Raw genomic sequence first — 20,679 nt, forward strand, 5'->3', positions numbered from 1 at the left:
GGACTTAGTGTTGAGAAACAAAGCAAATTACATTGTACTGAAGGAATTTTTGTGCTCTGAACCGTAAATGCTAACAACTGGAAAAAAAGTAAAAATAAAGCCCATTCAGGGCAACAAACTATGTGCAAAACAAAATGTACACTATACACAGCACTGTTTAAAAACTCTTTACACCCAGAAATTAGACCCTCCGGAACAGAACTCACCTCCGTACTGCATGTGAGCGCTACAAATAACCACTGTTCGTAACTAAGCATTCGGGATGGCGAGGCGCTGTATGGCAACGTGACATCACGTGTCTGAAATAACGCGACTAGAGGGAGCGATGAGAAAGAACCCGGCTAAGAGGGACGTGTGGAAATAAATATTCACATTACACATGAGGTGCGAGTCCCAGATTCAACGACACGGTGGGGGTTTTGCTTGCTTCTTAGCACCTGTTTGGAAGTCATCAGGGAACATAATTTTGAAAATGAAATCTAAATCATGTCTTTCTAGATCATGTTGGTGATACCACAGACTGTTAGGGTAGATTTCTTTTAAAGCTCTATTAAGTCATCATTATAAAGTTAAAAAGGCACTCAAAAGCGATGGTGTTAGCCTGCTTTACTATACGTTAGGATAGTAGCATTTACTACTGCAGCCGTCAGGACTTCGCTAAAGTGTTCATCATGTCCTTACTTTTTGGAAGATTCTAGGAGTAGGCACGATTACATTGCACTAGTGCTTTAAATGATATAAAAGAGATGGATCTGCAACCACTAAGGTACTACCGTGAAAGCTGATACCGAATAGTTTAGAAACCTCTTCTGTACATTTCAGGATGTTCTTAGGTACTGCTAAGAATGCAGGAGGAGAACACAAAGTGTCTGCGAAGGAAAGGGTCAGCAGAAGCACGTTACCACTGCACGGCAGGACTAGGACCAGCTTGCAAGCAGCAGTCCAATGGGGCTGAATGGAATAAATTCAAACATTTAGAAAATTACACAAGTAGTTCTCGATTTTTTTTTTTGTTTTTAAAAAACAGCAAATCTCCACCACTTCTCTATCCCCTCCCCCAACCTCCCACGCCATGACAGCTTACTTGGAATTCCGATACCCAGGAGAGAAACTGGGAGCTGCTCCGGTAAAGGGGGTGGGGGGCGGCAGTTCGAGGCTGCTGTTCAAATACGACTAGGCCTTTCCTCTCCCTCTCTGCCCCTCCTCTCTTAGACCATTACTTCTGAGGCATCTCTAAGGAACCCCTTGGCTCATGAACACAGACTGAAAACCGATCCACCAAACAAAAGGACACCAAGGGCCCATTTACTTGATAATTAAGCTGCAAAATTTCAACAGAGATAGATCATCCAAACTTGCCCTTCCTGATTCTCATCAGTGAAAGTGGGGGGGGGGGGGAATATATAGATATAGATATAGATATATCTAGATGCAGATTTCTGATAGTTTAATTTCAAAATCCATCCATGAGTTCAGAGTTTTTCGATCCCTTACTCCAGAATTTCGGTTGCCTTCTGGACTATGCAACATGCCACACACCCTGAAAACCAAATCTGGATATTCCAAAATCAGATGCTGATCAACACCAAGGGAACTGAGCTGCCCATACCTCCAAAATGAATTCTTCACTTCTGAAGTAATTTATACCAGAGATTCAGAATCACGATTTCTTCAGTAATCCTACCCCGCGCCCTCCCCCTGCCGACCCCCACCTTCATTTTATTAGGTAAAAGCAGGATTTTCTAAACTGGCTGAATAAAATGTTTCCTTTGTCATAATTTTAGCTCCTGAGCAGCTTAACAAAGGTTCTGGATGGTTTTACTTGATAGAAACTTAGACCGTAATTAAAACATAAATTAGGTGCACTTGTCATAGGAGACTTTGGTTTACAGAAATAGTCTATATATTAAAGATAAGCTGACCCAGCAGAAGAATGAAAACCCCATCCCATCTCACTATCCGAGGAGCTATAAAAATGCAGTATTTCCATTTAAGATGAAAAGTAAATCCAAAATACCTGATCATATTCATTCAAGATAAAAAATTAGGATTTTTTTTAAAGTTTCTTAAAAACAAGGAGCCCCTGAATGCATCTTACTGTATCCAATAAGCTAGTTTAGACTAAATGGTTGCATTAGGAATCTGACAACCAAAACAATGTGGCTGTATTCCAGAAAGTTAGTACTTGAAAAATATACAAAAGATTCACTCAAGCTAGGTTGAAACATATAATGCTTTTAAAATATAATGCTTTGCTATAGAAAAATGTAATTAAATGTGTAAATGGCTTAATTTTTTTTTAAAGATAATGATTCCTTTAGCCAATTGTTTACAAAGGTAGAATAATTCAAAATAATTTTATTTATTTTTTTTTACAAAGAGCAAGTACAGGAGCTATTCAAAATCATGTATTCAATCAAAATGAAATGTGATGTGTGTACCGACTGCTGAAGTTGTCTTGATGTTTGAGAGACTTGAAACCTGTGGAGCGATTTGAATAGATTACCTTTTATAAAAATAGTAGTAGTCTTTAAGTGTAGAATACTGCCTAACTCTGGAAATGTAGGAAAAGTCAGCATTCTTTAGGTTCAAGATATTAATTTTAAATAGCAGCTGAGTGTGGCCTTATGGCAAAGCATAAAGACCTTTTTTTTTTTTCCTTGAAAAGGAATTTCAAAATTGTCCTTTCCCCTCACAGTGTCCTAAAAAAATTTTAAGGGGGGGTGGGGTCCTGTATTTCCGCCTTCTGCGAAACTTCGCTGAAAGGAGGCTGGCGGTCGGGGTATAAATAGAGTCCTGGGGAGATCCTTGAAGTCTGTCATTCCACAGCAAACCCACATGTTTCTTCGATGGCTGTTAGCAGCTTTTCATATAGCTTTTCATAGCTCTCATAGGGCGGAATGTCTATTCGATTGAAGCTGTAGAGAAGCAAATCAGACGGACACAGTTCGTTGAGAGAAAGTCACCCGGCCTAGCCTAAGCAAGCACAGTATTGTATGAATTCAGGCACATTGCTTCTCACAACACAGAGAAAATTAAAAGTTGTATTTCTCTAAAGCTGAGGCTGCCACTTTCAGGCTTTCCTACCAATTTCTGAATAATCTTAAATCACTCAAAAGTTGCTTATTCCTTTTAGAGGTCCTTTCAGTACTAAGAACAGCAAATCAGTTTAAAACTAACATCCAGGGACCTGGAATGAGGGGGGAGGCCCCCAAAAACAACTCACCAAGTGTGGGCTTTGGGCAGGTTGTTGGTGCAGGCATCGATCTGGTGAATGGTGAAGAGTCGCGGGCCCGCAGCACCTGCCGAGGAAGTCAGTGTGGGTCACATGACTGTGTTAGTCTCTGAAATCTCAGAATAAATCTGGTATGTAAACCGCGGGGCCTAAGGATGGGAATACTGCTGACTTCACTACAAGCTGCCAAGGGCAGAAGGAAAAGAATCTGCGTTTTGAAAACTGGAATTGACCTTGGATAATACTGGATTCCTTAATATGCTAGCATTTCAATTTGAGCAAAATTCCAGTATTGAAATCCTTTGCCAACTTCTATCTTCTACCAAAAAAAAAAAAGTGCCAAAAGTATGAGAAGTAAATGGACAAATCCAAGATCAAATATATACACACATTCAAAAAGATAACCACCTAAATGCAAATTTAGGTTTCATGCCTCAAAATTGGCTGACAGCAAAAGATTAGCCGTTTCAATGGAATAAATCTCAGCAACCACAAGATGCTCTGTCCAAGTGTGTGCATCTGGGGAGTCTGGTGAGGGCCCCAAATAGGGTCTGTAAGCACGGCGCAAAGTACGCGCTCCAGGGGACGCCCCCTGTCGCGGCAGCGGCTCCACGCGGGAAGAGCTTCAGTGGGAAAGGAAGCAACTGCCACCCAGGTAAGTGCCACAGTCCTTAGTGGTGACACCAACCCATCCCCAAACTGGACAGCGATGCCACAGAAACAAGTCGTGAAAATGGAAGACGTTTGTTAGCAAATGGTCTGACGCTGCGCAGTAAGGAATGTGCTCGGACCGGACCAAGAAACGGTTTCCACAAACTCATGCTGCCTCTTTCTATTAAAAGAGTAAAAAAGGGGGCGCCTGGGTGGCTCAGTGGGTTAAGGCCTCTGCCTTCAGCTCGGATCATGATCCCAGGGTCCTGGGATCGAGCCCCGCATCGGGCTCTCTGCTCAGCGGGGAGCCTGCTTCCACCTCTCTCTCTCTGCCTGCCTCTCTGCCTACTTGTGATCTCTGTCAAATAAATAAATAAAATATTAAAAAAAAAAAAAGAATAAAAAAGTAGAGTGAGGAGGTGTCCTGAGTGGGTGCAGTCGGGCCAGCTGTGATGGGAAGGTGGAAGCAGCCGTGCTTCCCCGGCAGAAGGCGCGCCCCAGGCTAAAAGCAAGGCGACCAGAAAAGGCAGAGCAGCGCCCACGGCCTCCCGCGTGCCACACTCCCCATGAGCCCAGGATCCCGGTGATCACTGTGGTCGCAGTGACCTGAACCCCAGTGGAAAAGGCGCTCGGGAGGGGAACAAAGGAAAGGAAGGAGACGAAGGTATCAAATTACGGAGTTACCCACAGAAACAGAATGAAGCCCAACCAGATACTGACGTGCCCCCCCCACGCCCCCAGAGGCCGGACCCCGTGCTCTACCTTGTAAAGCTTTGAAGCCCTGCAGAGGCACTCGAGATGAGCCTGTCACAAACTGAAGTAACCGTGCTCTTCGCTCTTCATCAAAAAACTCCACAGCCTTCCAGAACCACTTGACAACATTGCTGTCTGGTGTGCAGTGTTTTAACCGGGTGTTTACCTTCCAGTCATTAACGTCTATTTTTCCAAGTCCACAAATAATGAGCTGTTAAAATATCGCACAAATAATGAGCCAATGGAAATCCCCGTTAAGCCAAAAACCCCTTAAACGGAGCTTGAGATTTGTAGTGTTGGCTCTCTTATGATGGTTCTTAATCAAAGATCTAGAAAGCTTTTTCAAAACACACAAACTATCAGGTCCTGTGTTCAGAGATTCTGATTCTGTGAGTCTGGGCTGAGAGCGGGGGTTCGTATTTCAAAGGCTCCCTGGACCTGCCCGGGGTCTGAGACCCCCCACTGTGGTGAACGTGAGCTTCAGAGGGAAAAGGAAGTTCCATGTTTTCATAGGAGAATGCTGAATCTTGTTGAATGGACGGCAAACAGAGTAAATACAGCTTGTATGTGCCTTCCGTAATACGTGCGTCATGCTGGGTTTCAACACTTCCTAGCTTTGGGATTTGGGCAACTCGGTCCACCTCGAGTGGCCAGCAGTCTCCCCCGCTGTGATACCTCAGTAACATCTACCTCAGTCGGTCCTGTGCGAGCCCCATGTGGCTCACGACTCAAGAAATGAGTGCGGAACAAGCAAGAGCAATCTGTTTGATGATCTTTAAGTTCTAGCAAGGCACGAAATACAGGACAGCGTGCTCGGCTGGACACCCGGCCGCACAGCCTGCACAGATGAGCCCCATCAAAATCACTCGGATACTACTACTGCATCTCCTTGGGCTCCAAGACTGACTTGTCTCAATGAAGTGTATCCAACAGTGCATTATAACCGTGTGTAGTGTACAGACAGTGCAGCCTACAAATCCCACATTTGATCATTAGCTCTATTAATCCCACAGAACTCTAAAATAAATTATGCCTTTTTTCATCAAAAGTTCAATTTCATTACCAATAGAAACTATGTAAAATAAACCCTAACCCTACTGAATAAAATCTCCCCCAAAGCTTCAATAGGTTCTGGAAAGATTACTAAATCACAGCCACACTGAACAGGGAAGTGGTTATCCAAATAGGATCACAGAAGTATTATTAACACAAAAGATATCTCCGCAATTCTTTTCGTCAGAGGAGTGGTAATCCCAGGGCCAAATTCCTCACTCATTTTATGAACAGAGGAACACGCGCTGTCTTTCAGCATTACTGCCATTCCTCCTGTGTATTCTTCCGTCTCCTGACCACTTCCTCCGGCCATTGCCCTACTGAACAGTTGAATCACAAAAGGAATGGGGGATGGTACTGAGTGGAAGCAGTCTGTTTAGATTCACGAACAGGTCTGTTAACAGATTTAGTTAGGAAGGACACTGCAGGGGCATCTGGCTGGCTCAGGTGAAGAGCGCGCGACTCTCAGTCCTGGGGTTGTGAGTTCAAGCCTGACGCTGGGTGGAGAGACCACTTAAATAATTTTTTTAAAAGATTTTATTTATTCATCTGAGAGAGCGAGCGAGCACAAGCAGGGTAATGGAAGGGGCAGTGGGAGAGGGAGAGGCAGACTCCCTCCCATGCCGGGAACCCGCTGCAGGACTCCATCCCAGGACCCCAAGATCATGACCTGAGCAGAAGGCAGACACTCAACTGACTGAGCCACCCAGATGCCCCAATAAATATTTTTTTTAAAAAAGAAAGGTAACTGATGCTAATGAATAAAATGTTTTACATTTATTTGTAGCTTTCAAATATTTATGCTATTCTTAGCCACTAATTAAATTTGGGGCCTCTAGTAGAATAAAACCTCATTGTTTTTTCAAAGTAGCTCAGTGGAAATTTGGATGTATTTATTTAAAGGTCTTAATTATAAAACCAGACTAAAGGTGCTTTAACAACCAGCTTTAAAGGAAAACAATAACAAAAAAAAATGGTTGACTATTTATTACTGGTACTGTTAGTAATGAATATTTCCAAAGAGAGGAAAGATGTTTAGATACAGTTTATCCTAAGTGTTGTAATTACTTCTCTGTGATCTTGTCTATCGAATGCCTTCTTGCAAAGCTCAGTAGAAATCCAATTGAAGCTAGGCTTCTAATTCCAATAAATTTCAATAAGGTGGAAACAAGTAATAAAATTTTAATTAAATCAATAACTACTTAATTAGGGAATAGAAAACAACATGTACACACAGAAGAATGTACACATAAGACATGCAATCTGTTGAAAAGCAGAAAGGGTGACATGGAAAAGTAAGTAAAGAGCATTCACAATGTAAGAGAGATGGCTTACTTATAGAAATTCCAAAGCACAAAAGGCTTTTCCAAAGCAGGAAAGAGTTTTCCTGTAAATAAGAATTCTCGGAGCTCTGCACCATAAAACTTCAAAAGCACCAACAATGTGACTTTCCTCTAAAACGTAGTTAACAGAAAATTCCCAACCTTTCCTCAGGACCCTAAATGATGTCACGACAGTAATACACTGACCTCTAGCTCCTTCTCATCAAATGTCTTCAGCAGATGCTGGGGAATTACTTCATTAAATCCCTTCTGCAGAGCCAGGAATTGAGCCTCAATGCCTCGTAAAAATCTCCAGTTCACATATAGCCTGTAAACATCGGGCAGGGGTTTCATATGATCAAATATATTCAGATTTGGTAAGTGCTCTACTTCAGATCATTACACTTCCTGGTACCTAGCATTAAGAACTAAGTCTACAGTCTGGGGCACCTGGGTGGCTCAGTGGGTTAAGGGTCCGACTCTTGGTTTCAGCTCAGGTCATGATCTCAGGGTCATGAGACGAAGCCCCGAGTCAGGCTCTGCACTCAGGAGAGATTCTGCTTGGGCTTCTTTTCCTCTTCCTCTCCCTCCTCCCCTGCCCATCTCCAACCACCCCCTGTTCTCCCTCTCAAATAAATAAAATCCTAAAGAAGAATTTAGTCCATAGTCTGAAAGAATCTCAGATCCTTAAGGGTGCTGGACCCTGAGCTGTGAGATGGTTCACTGGAAATTAAAAAGTGGTGAGCTTCCACTAACAAAAGCAGTAAGAATGAAGCAACTCAGCAAATCAGAGGAACTCTCAGTAAACTGGAAGACAGCCGGGGATCCGGTGGGTTTGAAGCTAAGATCTAGATGAAACTTCTTTCTGAACTTCTAGCATGCATGCCAACAACCAGAAAAAAAGAGCCCATTCAGCCAAAACAGACTACTTTTCTGATTTCACTTCAAAGTATAATAGTATAATATAATAATATAAAGAGGCTCTTCAAATCCATAATGAGAACAGGAAAAGCCAACAGTAAACACCTTTTTATTAAATACTCATTGTTTCCTGGAGGCCTTAAAAAAAAAACCTGGAGGGGGGCACCTGGGTAGCTCAGTGGGTTAAGCCTCTGCCTTCGGTTCAGGTCATGATCTCAGGGTCCTGGAATCGAGCCTCACATTGGGCTCTCTGCTCAGTGGGGAGACTGCTTCCTACCTCCCTCTGCCTGACTCTCTGCCTACTGGTGATCTCTGTCAAATAAATAAAATCTTGGGGCGTCTGGGTGGCTCAGTTGGTTAGGCCTCTGCCTTCGGCTCAGGTTATGGTCTCGGCATCCTGGGATCGAGCCCCACATCAGGCTCTCTGCTCAGTGGGGAGCCTGCTTCCCCCTCTCTCTGCCTACTTGTGATCTCTCTGTCAAATAAATAAATAAAATCCTTTTAAAAAAATTTTTAAAATAAATAATAAATAAAATCTTAACAAAAAAAAAAAACCTGAAAGACATAATTTTACCAACAAAAAGTACACCAAACTACATCCAATGTGTAGCTTTACTTATATTTTTGACTTGGACTTATAACTGAATTGCCTTTAAAAATAAATCTATCTACTTGGGAAAACTTCTCCATCTCAAAAATCTCAGAACTATTCATCTTCCAAATATGCCAGTACTTCCTCTTCCAAACATGGGAAACCAATCTCTACTCTGAGAAGTTACTTAACATCAGATCCTTTGGCAAAACTCATTTTTGTTTGCTCGTTTAAGAGGACAGCAAAATTGTACATCTTTGCAAAAGTTTTTCCTCTGTAACTTTTTTAAAGATTTTATTTATTTGAGGGGCTCCTGGGTGGCTCAGTTGGTTAAGCAGCTGCCTTCGGCTCAGGTCATGATCCCAGCATCCTGGGATCGAGTCCCGCATCGGGCTCCTTGCTCAGCAGGGAGCCTGCTTCTCCCTCTGCCTCTGCATGCCATTCTGTCTGCCTGTGCTCGCTCTCTCCCCCTCTCTCTGATAAATAAATAAAATTTAAAAACAAAAAGATTTTATTTATTTGAGAAAGAGAGATGGCCAGAGAGAGAGAGAGAGCACAAGCAGGGGAAGCAGCAGAGGGACAGGGAGAAGCAGGCTCCCTCAGCAGGGAGCCTGGGACCATGACCTGAGCTGAAGGCAGCTGATTTAACCAATTGAGCCACCCAGGAGCCCCTCTGTAACTTTTTTCTGTCAAAACTGTATCCACTAGGAGATATGACTATGTCCTGAACACATGACTGAGTCCTGGCAAGTGGGGTCTAGGAAGTGAGGAGGCCATGCTAGACGGTCCATTCTACTAACTCGCTCCTCCCTGGCTACTTCCAGGCCCAGCACCAGCACTGCCTCATCCCAGCCTAACACTTTACTTGGTACGCAGACTTCCTGGACATCTTTCAAATAATTATAAAACAACATCGACTTTGTTCCCATATAATTCCTAAAACTTGCCTTTTTAAAAAATATTTTTATTATTTGACAGAGAAAGAAAGAGAGGCAGGCAGAGAGAGAGGGAGCAGGCTCCCCTGTGAACAAAGTCCAATGGAGACTCGAATCCAGGACCCTAGGATCATGGCCTAAGCGCAAGGCAAGCGCTTAATCAACTGAGCCACCCAGGTGCCCCTAAAACTTGCCTTAAAAAAAATTTTTTTTTTTACTTGTTACTTTTTTTTAGTAATCTCCATACCCAATGTGGGTCTCAAACTCATGATCTTGAGATCAAGAATCACATGTTCTTCCAACTGAGCCAGCCTGGTGCCCCTAAAACTTTTTTTTTTAACTCTGACAACTTTCTTTTAAAACATCCATATAATATTCTGTTGAATGTATGTATGTAAATCGTTCTCTAAAAACATTTCATCAGTTTTCAGCTGCTTTTACAAATAGTATTTAACTGAACATCCCTATTTGTATTTCTTTAACTACATGTGTTTCCACAGAATAGATTCTTCAAAACAGAGCTGCTAGTTGAAAGGCACACACATTTTCATTTTGATAGCCGTTATCAAACTGCTTTCCAAAAAAGCTATTCCAGTGCTCACGCCCACGAACAGTCTGTGAGAACAATGGGCTTCACTTGTCAGCCAGGACAGTTTAAGCAAGTAAGACTTAGGGACATATCTACACCAAGAAGTACAGCATGCACATTTCTATGTCCATGTGGTCAAGTTCAAATGCCTACATTTGACTACCATTTAAAAGAACTTTAGTTACCATAGGCCAAATGATCTAACCTGATACTTCTAAATTCCTCAATCATCAGGGGATGACAGAAAATCTGAAGAACGTTTTCTAGTGCTCACAGACGTGCCTGCTCATAGATGGGGCAGGTGCTGGTCACGGAGTGCAGCCACGGCCTGTACGATATAGCTGTGGCGCTGTGAGCAGCCCCACGCGCCTGGTGTCCTGCTATCCGTGCCTTCGTGCAACCCCTTGTCCACACTGAGCCTGGGCTGGCTTGGGACTCACTTTAACAGAAAGAACACAACAGAGGTGATCTGGCCAGTTCCAGGCTTAGTTAGGCCTTCAGAAGGTCTGACAACCTCTGCTTGTGTGCTCTGGGAAACCAGCTGCCCCACACGAAGTCCAGCTATGCTGGGAAGAGAATGGCTGTGGGGAGAATTCTGACAGGCCCCGGATACCGCCTGGGGATAACCAGGGAGCCCAACCAACAGTGAGAACTGGACCCCAAATGGTGACCCAGGGGTCATCTAGCCAGCCCCTGGCCATGTGAGCCACCCTCACTGAGTAAGAGGCCATCCTGGCGCCAGTCCCCGTTGACACCACGTGCAGGGCCGAATGTCTCCCTGCTGTTCTCCATCTGAGTTACTGACCCACAGAATTGTGAGAAAAAATAAAATGGTGGTGGTTTTTAAAGCCACTCAATTCTGCAGAAGCCTATTTTGTAGCAATAAGTGACAAGACCTAAATACTTCAGTGTTTGGTTGCTGTACAGCCATTCTAGAGCCCTGAAACAATTCTCAGGCGTGAGAACATAGAGGAATTTACCTAACATATTCTTTTTTATTTTCTTCAGTAACAGGGATACTCTTGCCGTTCGGTTTAAGCTCATGCTGAATGATCTCACCATATGCATTATGTTCGACACAGAAAGTATGGTCCAAAACACCGGTGATATCATTCTCACTAGAAAGGAAAGAGAGAAAGATATTTAACTGGAAAATCTAAAATACAGATCCTACAGATGTCTTAACTGGTAAGAGAGATAAAACTAAGAGTTCTGTGACACGACAAAGATCAGATCAGATCAGAATTCTGATAAGATCAGATTCCTTTTGCTAGTCCTTATGCCACCGTACCTCCTAGTTCTCGGGCAGAAAGGTCAAAGAGCTTTCACCTTCATAAACACAGGAAACATTACACTTTCTGAGTAATGACAAAGCCCCCTGGCCAAACCTGGGCTTTACACAAGGAAAAACTTCAATTACGTTTGGCTTTTAGGTAAGACGCTCTATTTGAATGTAACCCCCACGCAACCAAACGCCTGAGTGTCCCATGAGAAAGCTACTTGTGTATTTGGTAAAAATAAGTATGGCCTATGTATATTCATAAACAAACAACCACTGACAAAATAGAACTGATTCTTACAGATACCCTTTCCAAAATGTGGTTTCTACAATCACTAGTTCGGCAGGAATTTGCTGTTCTCACACATGCAGGACTGGAATAGCACTAATACCATGCTGAGGAAATCACTACATGTGGTACTTTTAAAAAAAGAATAAACTAGATTTTTTTCTTTTCCTTTTTAAAGTAGTAGTACTAACTTTCAGGAATCTGAAATATACGGGAAAGCAGCAGAAAGAGCGAAAGTTTTATGTGGTCCTAACACTTAGATAATCTCTCTCAATAGTCTCTGTGCATTAGTTTTTGGAAAAAGTACATCCGTTTTGAAACATGCACTGTTTTTAAGGCTCAGATTCTAACTATAATGAACAGATACAAGACTCAATACGTACAGGATCCACACCAAACTGTTATGAAGATCTGGATCAACTAATTCCATGTCATCCAAAGTAATTGACTTCCCAAGCAACTGCTTATAAAAAGGCAACGTGAAACCACCGTCAATATAATGTCCATGAAACACAGCCATTCCCATTATCCGTCCAACAAAGTGGAAATATGATAAATGTTCCTGAAATTGAGAAAAGTTTATATAAGTACTCAGATCAGATACTATACAGGGAATTTTTAATAACAATTAAGCAAGAGCCATCTTTTTTATAACTGTCAATTTATACTCTACAATTTATGTCAGTGGAAAAGGCCATCGTATCAAAGGTCAATAATCAGTAGGGAGAGTTTCTATAGGGCACGTTCAAAATTCTCACCATTGCTAAAATATTACACCAGAGACAAGCTTCTCCCAGGGTAAAGTCACTTTGTAAAAATTATCTTTAGAAATTAAGTTCAGGGGTGCCTGGGTGGCTCAGTAGGTTTAGCCTCGGCCTTCGGCTCAGGTCATGATCTCAGAGTCCTGGGATCAAGCCCCACATCAGGCTCTCTGTTTGGCAGGGAGCCTGCTTCCCCCTCTCTCTCTGCCTGCCTCTCTGCCTGCTTGTGATCTGTCTGTCAAATAAATAAAATCTTAAAAAAAAAAAAAAAAGAAAGAAAGAAAGAAATTAAGTCCAAACGTCACTCCCACTGTAGCTCCGTGAAACCACTCACAGGTCCTACGCTCTTCCTCTCCTTTCGTCGCCTGCTGAGCCTTTACAATCCTGACTCTGTCACAGAAAAAAAAAAAAGCTTTCAATACTACACCTCCCTATTTCCTTGACCTAACCAGCATCTGAACTTCGGAACGGCCACAGATTAAAGAGCACAGATTTCATGTCTAACTTGGACCAGAGCCCTAATTCTGCCAGTTACTAGCCACGCATATTTGGGCAAATTACTTCACTCCTATAGGATTCATTTTCCACATGTGGAAAGATGGGGGTCCTAACAGTACTCTGCGAGGAGCCAGATGGGACGATGAAGCTCATGGCACTGGACAGGCGCACAGTAAACATTCAGCAAACACAAGCTATTATTAATACAATGGCAGAAATGGACTCCCCAAGCAGAGCCTTCACCTAAAAATCTTCCCTTTATAAAACTTCTCTGCAATGAACCTATCATTTCTACCATGTTTGGGTATATTTGGTCTTTCATGACAAACTGTTATTGGCATTTAAAATTTTCTTTCTTTGGGGCGCCTGGGTGGCTCAGTGGGTTAAGCCGCTGCCTTCGGCTGGGGTCATGATCTCAGGGTCCTGGGATCGAGTCCCATATCGGGCTCTCTGCTCAGCAGGGAGCCTGCTTCCCCCTCTCTCTCTCTGCCTGCCTCTCTACCTACTTGTGATCTCTCTCTGTCAAATAAATAAATAAAATCTTAAAAATAAAATAAAAAAATACAAATAAAAATTTTCTTTCTTCTCTAGTTAATAAGTAATCTTTAAGCTCATCTTTAAACCTCTCTCTTTTATCTTAAAAGAAGGTTTTTTAAAAGGAAAATATTTAAAAATAGACAAGCAAAACAAAAAATCACCCGTAATATAACACCTAGAGATAACCTGTCAGTAATAAACCGTAGAGTCTCTCAATGCTTACATATATATGTATTTACCAAAATTGTATCAACTTATTTTGTAACTTTCTTTTCACTTAATGTATCATGAACACTTTATCCATCATTAACTACTATCCCACAGTGTCATTTTAGTGTCTATACAGTATGCCCTTGTATGGAAAGCTAACAGACATAATACAAAAACCGATTAGTAACAGATACTAGCTTTTGTTGAGTGCTTAATAATGCACAGTAGGGTTAACAATGTACATCACTATGCTTAATACTTACTGAGCAGGGTCCCACTTAATTGTCACAGTCCTTCTGAGGTTCAAATTATGCTTATTATTAACAATGATAAAATTGAGGCTTAATCATAAAGCCAGTAAGTAACAGGACCAAGATATATGATCTCATGTCTATCTAATTCCGGAAACTAAGCTCTTAACCATGAACATAATTTTGCTTCATATCATAATTTATCCAATCCCTCGCTTACGGGCAATGATGTTGTTTCCAATCAGGGCTCCTTTAAGTGATGCAGTGCGCATCCTGGAGCACAGATTACTGCATCTATCCATACCGATTTCCTTGATTTTCTAAAGGAGGACTTGCTAGGTAGATTCTGACTCGAACAGGGACAGTGATCCTAAACTACACTGACATTTCAAATAAAAAGCATTACAAGTCTCAAGTTAATTCACCTCTTCAGAACCGCCAACCTTACCGGATTAACCGCAGAATCAGGATTGATCTGCAATGTATAGATATCATCTCTTGAATACTGGAAGAGGCCGTAGTACGGATTCAACATTTCATGGGACAAGAGATACAACCACTCCCTAGAAAGCAAGATAGGGTACAGGAATTTTTTTGTTAATGAATATTTTTATTAAGATATGCTCTTAATTATTTCAGCAAGGAATTTTTTAAATAAAGGAAAATAAAGCAGCACTAACTAGTTCTATAAAATGACACTGCAAAACTCTACCATGCCCCAAAAAGCAAATAAACTCTTGTTTTGTTACACTGAAGTCACATCTCACTCTGTTTATGGCAATTTTATGACATCTCAGCACCAGAGAGTATAAAGTAATATCCCGAAGTGCCAATGACTCTTTAGATGCTGTAGCCCAGTGGCCTGTTACCTACTTAATTACTAAGTAAGATTCTAATCCAGGATAAACATAAAATAAAGGGAAGATTTTTTTCCCCAAAAACATCCGTGTGGTCTATACTATTCTGGTCCATTCCTATCATGGCCCATTTATACTGGTTTATACTGATAAACAGTATAGCAGTGATTTACTCTCACTTTTGGACAAGGTTCTGTTTTGTCGTTGATGTTGTTTAGTAAGGAAATTATCCCATTTCATCATCTTTTGTGTAAACCTTAAAATACATTATAATCGAGTATGAAGTGATCAGGAACAGCAAGGCATTCGGTATAGGTAGGAACACAAGAGCAAGCCTGCATTTGGGGGGTAGGTTTCAGAGTAATAGGTTTCAAGTATACATCAGTGTTTTAAAAAAGTAGTACTATCACCGGAAACTTAACAAATTCTTTGTTTTTCAAAGTATAAAAGGTAACTTATTACTTATCTTGGTAAAACAAAATCGCTAGTCTAGGACTTAAAGAGATGTAGTTATAGTCTCAATTCTTGTCATTCTTTCACTAGGAAAGATATCTATGTATGTTCCAATATTATGGATTAAACAGACTGAGGGGCCCCTGGGTGGCTCAATTGGTTAAGCATCTGCCTTCGGCTCAGGTCATGATCCCAGCATCCTGGGATCGAGCCCTGGCATCACATCGGGCTCCCTGCTTCTCCCTCTGCCCCTCCCCCACTCGGGCTCTTGCTCACTGTCTCTCTTTCCAATAAACAAATAAAACCTTAAAAAAAAAAAAAGATTGAATGATGTTTTTAGGAAATGCAGTGAAACACTATTGACAAGTAGTTAAAAATGTTTCAAAGTTCTGTAAGTGATTTAGTCTAAATCAAATCACTACCATTTATGTAATACTAGAAAAACTCGAGATTTTTAGGAAGGTTTCCACATAAACAATGTGCCAACACACTGAACAAGCTCACCTGACATGTCTTCTATGCTTTCTTATGCATTATTTTAAAGAAAATCGAAATATTTGTTTTGTTTTACCAAGTACTTTGAATACACATCTAAGCAGACCCAGCTACTCTGGTGTTTCACTATGCAATAAAGAGCAGAAAAAGCATTTCATTGCCACATAGCATTTAGTCTGCCCAAACCCTGACAATAGCGAGGTTAAGAAATAAATAACAAAAAACTGACTAGTTTCTTGACTATACATATAATTACAGCATTTAGATTCTATCAACAGGTAATTAACAGGTCTTCCCAAGAAGCATTCAAATCTAGTTATGAGCAAATTCTAAGAATTCCACAGAAACTCTCAAGCCCTAAGTATGATGTACATGTGATGAATTCTAAGATTCCAAACTAAAGAAATTATCCATTTATTGGTAAAAAGGCCACAGAATAAAAATAAGCCTATAGGTGACAACCAGTAATGCGACTTAGTGGAAACACAAATTTAATTTAGGCTGATTTAGATGAGGAATAGCAGAATTATTATGATGGTCCTTAGGACATTTCAGTAAAGAAGCTATACTGTTTCTGCTACATCTACATAAAGTAAATTCTCACACCTATAAAAAAATGTATATTTGAAAGTAGCATAAACATTACAGCTTCTATACTGAAACATTTTAAAAGACTACTTGAAATACACACCTATGTACACCCGCGCTTCCCTACTTACATGCACACACAGACGTTACTTTAACAAGGTTAAAAAGCATGGCAACGGGAGCAAAGGAAAACAGCACTCAGTTTAGAATATATGTCATTAAAATCTCCAGACCGTTCCTAACAATGTAAAGCAGAGGGAATAACACATACTGAACGAGAGAGATGGAGAGCATGCGGGGCCCGTGGGGCCCACCACTGCCCGTGTAGGGGTGCAGCTAGTTTTCAGAGGCAGTCTCGCTGGGCTGGCTAATCCACAGGGAGCTCTCAGTTACTCTGTGGTGGCAGTCCTGCTCCAACCTCATCATGAACACATCTATTAGGAAATCCACTGTATTGCAAAAATTAGGGAATGTTACGCTCGAAAATAAATATCAGTGAGAAGATTCACCAGAGGAAGTATCTTAAACTTATAAACCATACGTCCTTTACTCATGAGCAAGTCTTTACCTGGCAACCCCTCCATAGTCAAGGCCTTCTTCTCCACGAAATTTTATCATTAATCGCTTCCACAGATCTTTGGGTCTCATTTTCATGACCTGCCGATAGGATTCCTGAAAAAAAATTAACACACTATTGTTACTAGGTGCTTTAAACTTGTTATTTAAACTCTCCCTTGCATTTTACCTACAAAACATACATTTATTGAAATAAGATTAAATTTGTTCAACAATCAAATCAATGGACAAATTCGAAGTGTTTGAAACTTCATGGAACTTATAAGAGCAAGATGGATATAGTTAAATACTACTGAAATTAATTCATTTGATAAATGCTATATTAACAACCTAAGTACAAAACTCCGTATTTAAGTTCTATGAACCACAGCAATGACTACACAACTCACATTACGAATTTGATAAAAGTACCAAATTTTTAAAAGTTGGTTGACCTAATTCTAGGTCACAGGCACCAACAGAAAGATGAGAAAAAGAAAGTTGCAAAGAATATAAGTAATCATTTATTTGATTGTCATTAGACCAGCATCTTCATATTATTTTAAAATATAAAACTGACTTACAAACAAGGTTAGAACTGTCCTGAGAGAAGAAAAGTTGATCCTTTAGGAAAAAGGTTATCAAATCCCCAAACATCAAACCCATGAATCTTCCAATGAGTGGGAAAACCCTGCCTTGGACCTCTGCCACTTATTACAGAAGAACTTTGAAAGTGATAGCAGGGCTATAAAGTCCAAAAATAAAAATATACGAGGAAGGAAGATTTTCAATAAATTAAGGAAGTAGTTCAAAAAGAATTAAACAAAATGGCTTTTGGACTTTAGAGTCACTCATCCTTTGGAAGAATTAGAAACTAAGGGATGGATAATATTTGTGGCCTTTTAAAACTCAGTAACAGGGCAGGGGCACCTGGCTGGCAATGGAGCATGTGTACCTTGATCTTGGGGTTGTGAGGTCAAGCCCCACTCTGGGTATAAAGTTTACTTTAAAAAAAAAAAAAAAGTAGGGGCGCCTAGGTGGCTCAGTGGGTTAAAGCCTCTGCCTTCTGCTCAGGTCATGATCCCAGGGTCCTGGGATTGAGGCGCACATCAGGCTCTCTGCGCTGTGGTGAGTCTGCTTCCCACTCTCTCTCTGTCTGCCTCTCTGCCTACTTGTGATCTCTGTCAAATAAGTAAATAATCTTTTTTTTTTTAAAGTATAATTAGATATATATCTATACATAAAAATTCATTAACAAATAAGTATTTGCAATGCAGAGACCAAGCTGATGCAACTGGAATATTTCACACTCTTGACCCCATTTAAATGTTTACCTTCTAGATTAAGCCTCTGATATTATTGCCTTTATTCCCCACAATTAAGAAAGAACTTAATTAAAACTCTCCCATTCGAGATAGGAATTTCAGAAAGTATTCTTAGAAAATAGCAAACACTGAAATTTAATTTTTCTCTATTTTAAGGCTTGTAAATTTACCTCAAAAATCTCTTCCCTGGAAACCTCAATGCGGCAATGACCAGCTTGAGGCTGTTGTTGGGAAAGTTCCTGCCGCAAAATTTTTAGTTTCTGAACCAGGTCTCGCTTGTACCGTGGGACTGTCAGACACTCCGCATCATCGGGGCATAACGATACCACCTGCTGCTGCTGCTGGTCTTTCAACTGGTTCTGCCGACTAAAAGTAAACAGAAATGCTGCTATTTTAAATAAAAGAGATAGCAATTATACATTTTAAAAAGAGCATCATACTAGAAAGTAAGTCTACCTACATAATTTTCAGGACTTGTGATATTCATGGCTTGACATTTTTGATGACGATAAACTACCTCCAAAGTTTATTTCTCAGAATCCACACGAAATTATAAAATTGAACAACAGAGTTTTCATTCAGCTTTATACAGCTGCTGAAAATAAATTTCTCGAATACCATTCTCCATTTTCTTCTGCATAGCTGACCATCACGCATTTTAAAACTCAGGCATACGCCAAAAACCCTGTGCCCGTTATCTAGAGTCTGTCTCTCTGGAAGAAAGAGCTTGAGCCAGTGGTTTGGCAGGAGCCCCTTTTCCTCTCTGCGCTACGTCTAGACCACAAGAATGTGGAAGGTCACGTGGAAGCTACTGGCACAGAGAAATGAACACACTACAAACATGTCTACATGCCTTAGAAAATGACTACTTTTCTTTTTATTGTGATAAAATATACAACACATAAAATTTACCATTTTAACCTTTTTCTAATACAGTCAGTGGCATTAAATACATTCACATTGTTGTGCTAAAGTGACTTCTACACGTGCATACACATGGTTTGCCACAAAATACATGACAGTAATCTCCCAAGCACAGCAGAAATATAATACTTTAAAGGGGCACATTGCCTACAAATATTTTTATTCTCCCAGCAAAAATACTGTAGGTTACACCTAAGAATTTTTTTGAAAGAAGCTGATGATATAATGAACTACTTAATTCCAATAAACTATCAGGAAGTAAAAAACCCAGTAATTCACTACTGATGCCAGGCAGAAAACGGAATCATTTTGATTTTGAGTTTTAGATTTTATCTATTTGACAGAGAGAGAGACAGCAAGAGAAGGAACACAAGCAGGGGGAGTGGGAGAGGGAGAAGCAGGCTTCCCGCTGAGCAGGGAGCCCGACACACGGGGCTCGACGCCAGGATCCTGGACTCAGGACCTGAGCCAAAGGCAGTCGCTTAATAACTGAGCCACCCCGGTGCCCCTTCGATGAATTTCTGTGTTTTAAACCACCTGTATGTGCCACTTTGTTACGGCAGCCCTAGGAAACTATTACAGGGGAAGCCTGACAGGAGGAGGACTTAACAAAGAAGCATAAGGAAATTTGGGAGGATGATGGATATGTTCACTATCTACACTTTGGTGATGGTTTCACAGGTGTATAATATGTCAAAACTTAAATTGTACACTTTAAAATGTGCAGTTTATTATAGGTCACTTACACTTCAATAAAGATGATTAAGAGAGAAAAAAAATCCCTCTGGGATGGGTTCAGCTATCCTGGAGCTATTTCTGATGCACTCACAGGAAAAGCTAAAAAGCATCTACCCGGGAAAGCATCCTGTCTCTTCAAGTGTGTACGATGTACCTTTGGTACATACTCTTTCCTTAACACTCCAGGACAGGTTCCTACTTAAGCACAGTGGGATTAAACTACTCATGTATCAAATAAAACATGTCATACTCTTATATAAAATTTCATCCAACAGAAGTTATTTATAATTAAAGAGAACAGACATTCTATCACATTACAAAAAGCATCTTCCGTCTTTTCTTATTCAGGCTTGCAATTTAACATGTATTGTTTCAAAAACTTACTTTAAAACTAAATGCAAGTTAGCTGAGAGCCGAGGATCTGTAAACTGTGTTGTTCTGTTGTTATGGTCAACGAAATAAACTCTGCCTGTTGCAGTATTACGGATCTCCCATCCAGGAGGCAATGGACCAAGCTCTTCACAATTGATGTTGCTAAGATCCCTGCAAAAACAAATATAAAATAAAAAATACCTCATTGCTGGGCCAGGCAAGTGTAAATGACACAAAACAATTCCATGAAGTCTGAGAAAATATATTGTTTCAGAAACTGGAGATGTCCAGCTAGAATCTTTAATTCCCAATGGTTTAACAAACTTGCATATTCAAAACCCAATTCATAAATGGCTCAGGAACTTATCACACAGTCCACATTTTTAGTAAGTTCATTCCTGGGCTTTAATGTAATACATTTTTTAAATTAATATAAAAGCAATCACAACATTTGCCAACATAAACTGTGCTTCAATACTTGTCTGACAAAATAGTT

General features: G+C 40.7%; 1 protein-coding gene across 1 annotated transcript in view; it reads right to left on the minus strand.

The window, feature by feature from the left end:
• Window positions 1-1,021: 1,021 nt before the first annotated feature.
• Window positions 1,022-20,679, minus strand: part of SMURF2 (SMAD specific E3 ubiquitin protein ligase 2) — a 117,609-nt gene continuing 97,951 nt past the window's right edge. Inside the window, exons 10-19 of the mRNA XM_032319924.1 lie at window positions 20,196-20,354; window positions 18,320-18,515; window positions 16,838-16,941; window positions 14,325-14,439; window positions 12,003-12,181; window positions 11,032-11,169; window positions 7,222-7,342; window positions 4,649-4,850; window positions 3,227-3,302; window positions 1,022-2,918 (exon numbers count right to left, since the gene is read on the minus strand). Of these exons, the coding sequence (XP_032175815.1) occupies window positions 2,819-2,918; window positions 3,227-3,302; window positions 4,649-4,850; window positions 7,222-7,342; window positions 11,032-11,169; window positions 12,003-12,181; window positions 14,325-14,439; window positions 16,838-16,941; window positions 18,320-18,515; window positions 20,196-20,354 (1,390 nt within the window). The 3' untranslated portion in view covers window positions 1,022-2,818. The remainder of the gene's footprint in view (window positions 2,919-3,226; window positions 3,303-4,648; window positions 4,851-7,221; window positions 7,343-11,031; window positions 11,170-12,002; window positions 12,182-14,324; window positions 14,440-16,837; window positions 16,942-18,319; window positions 18,516-20,195; window positions 20,355-20,679) is intronic.

Source organism: Mustela erminea, chromosome 18 (assembly GCF_009829155.1).
Source record: "Mustela erminea isolate mMusErm1 chromosome 18, mMusErm1.Pri, whole genome shotgun sequence".
NCBI classification, from domain to species: Eukaryota; Metazoa; Chordata; class Mammalia; order Carnivora; family Mustelidae; genus Mustela; species Mustela erminea.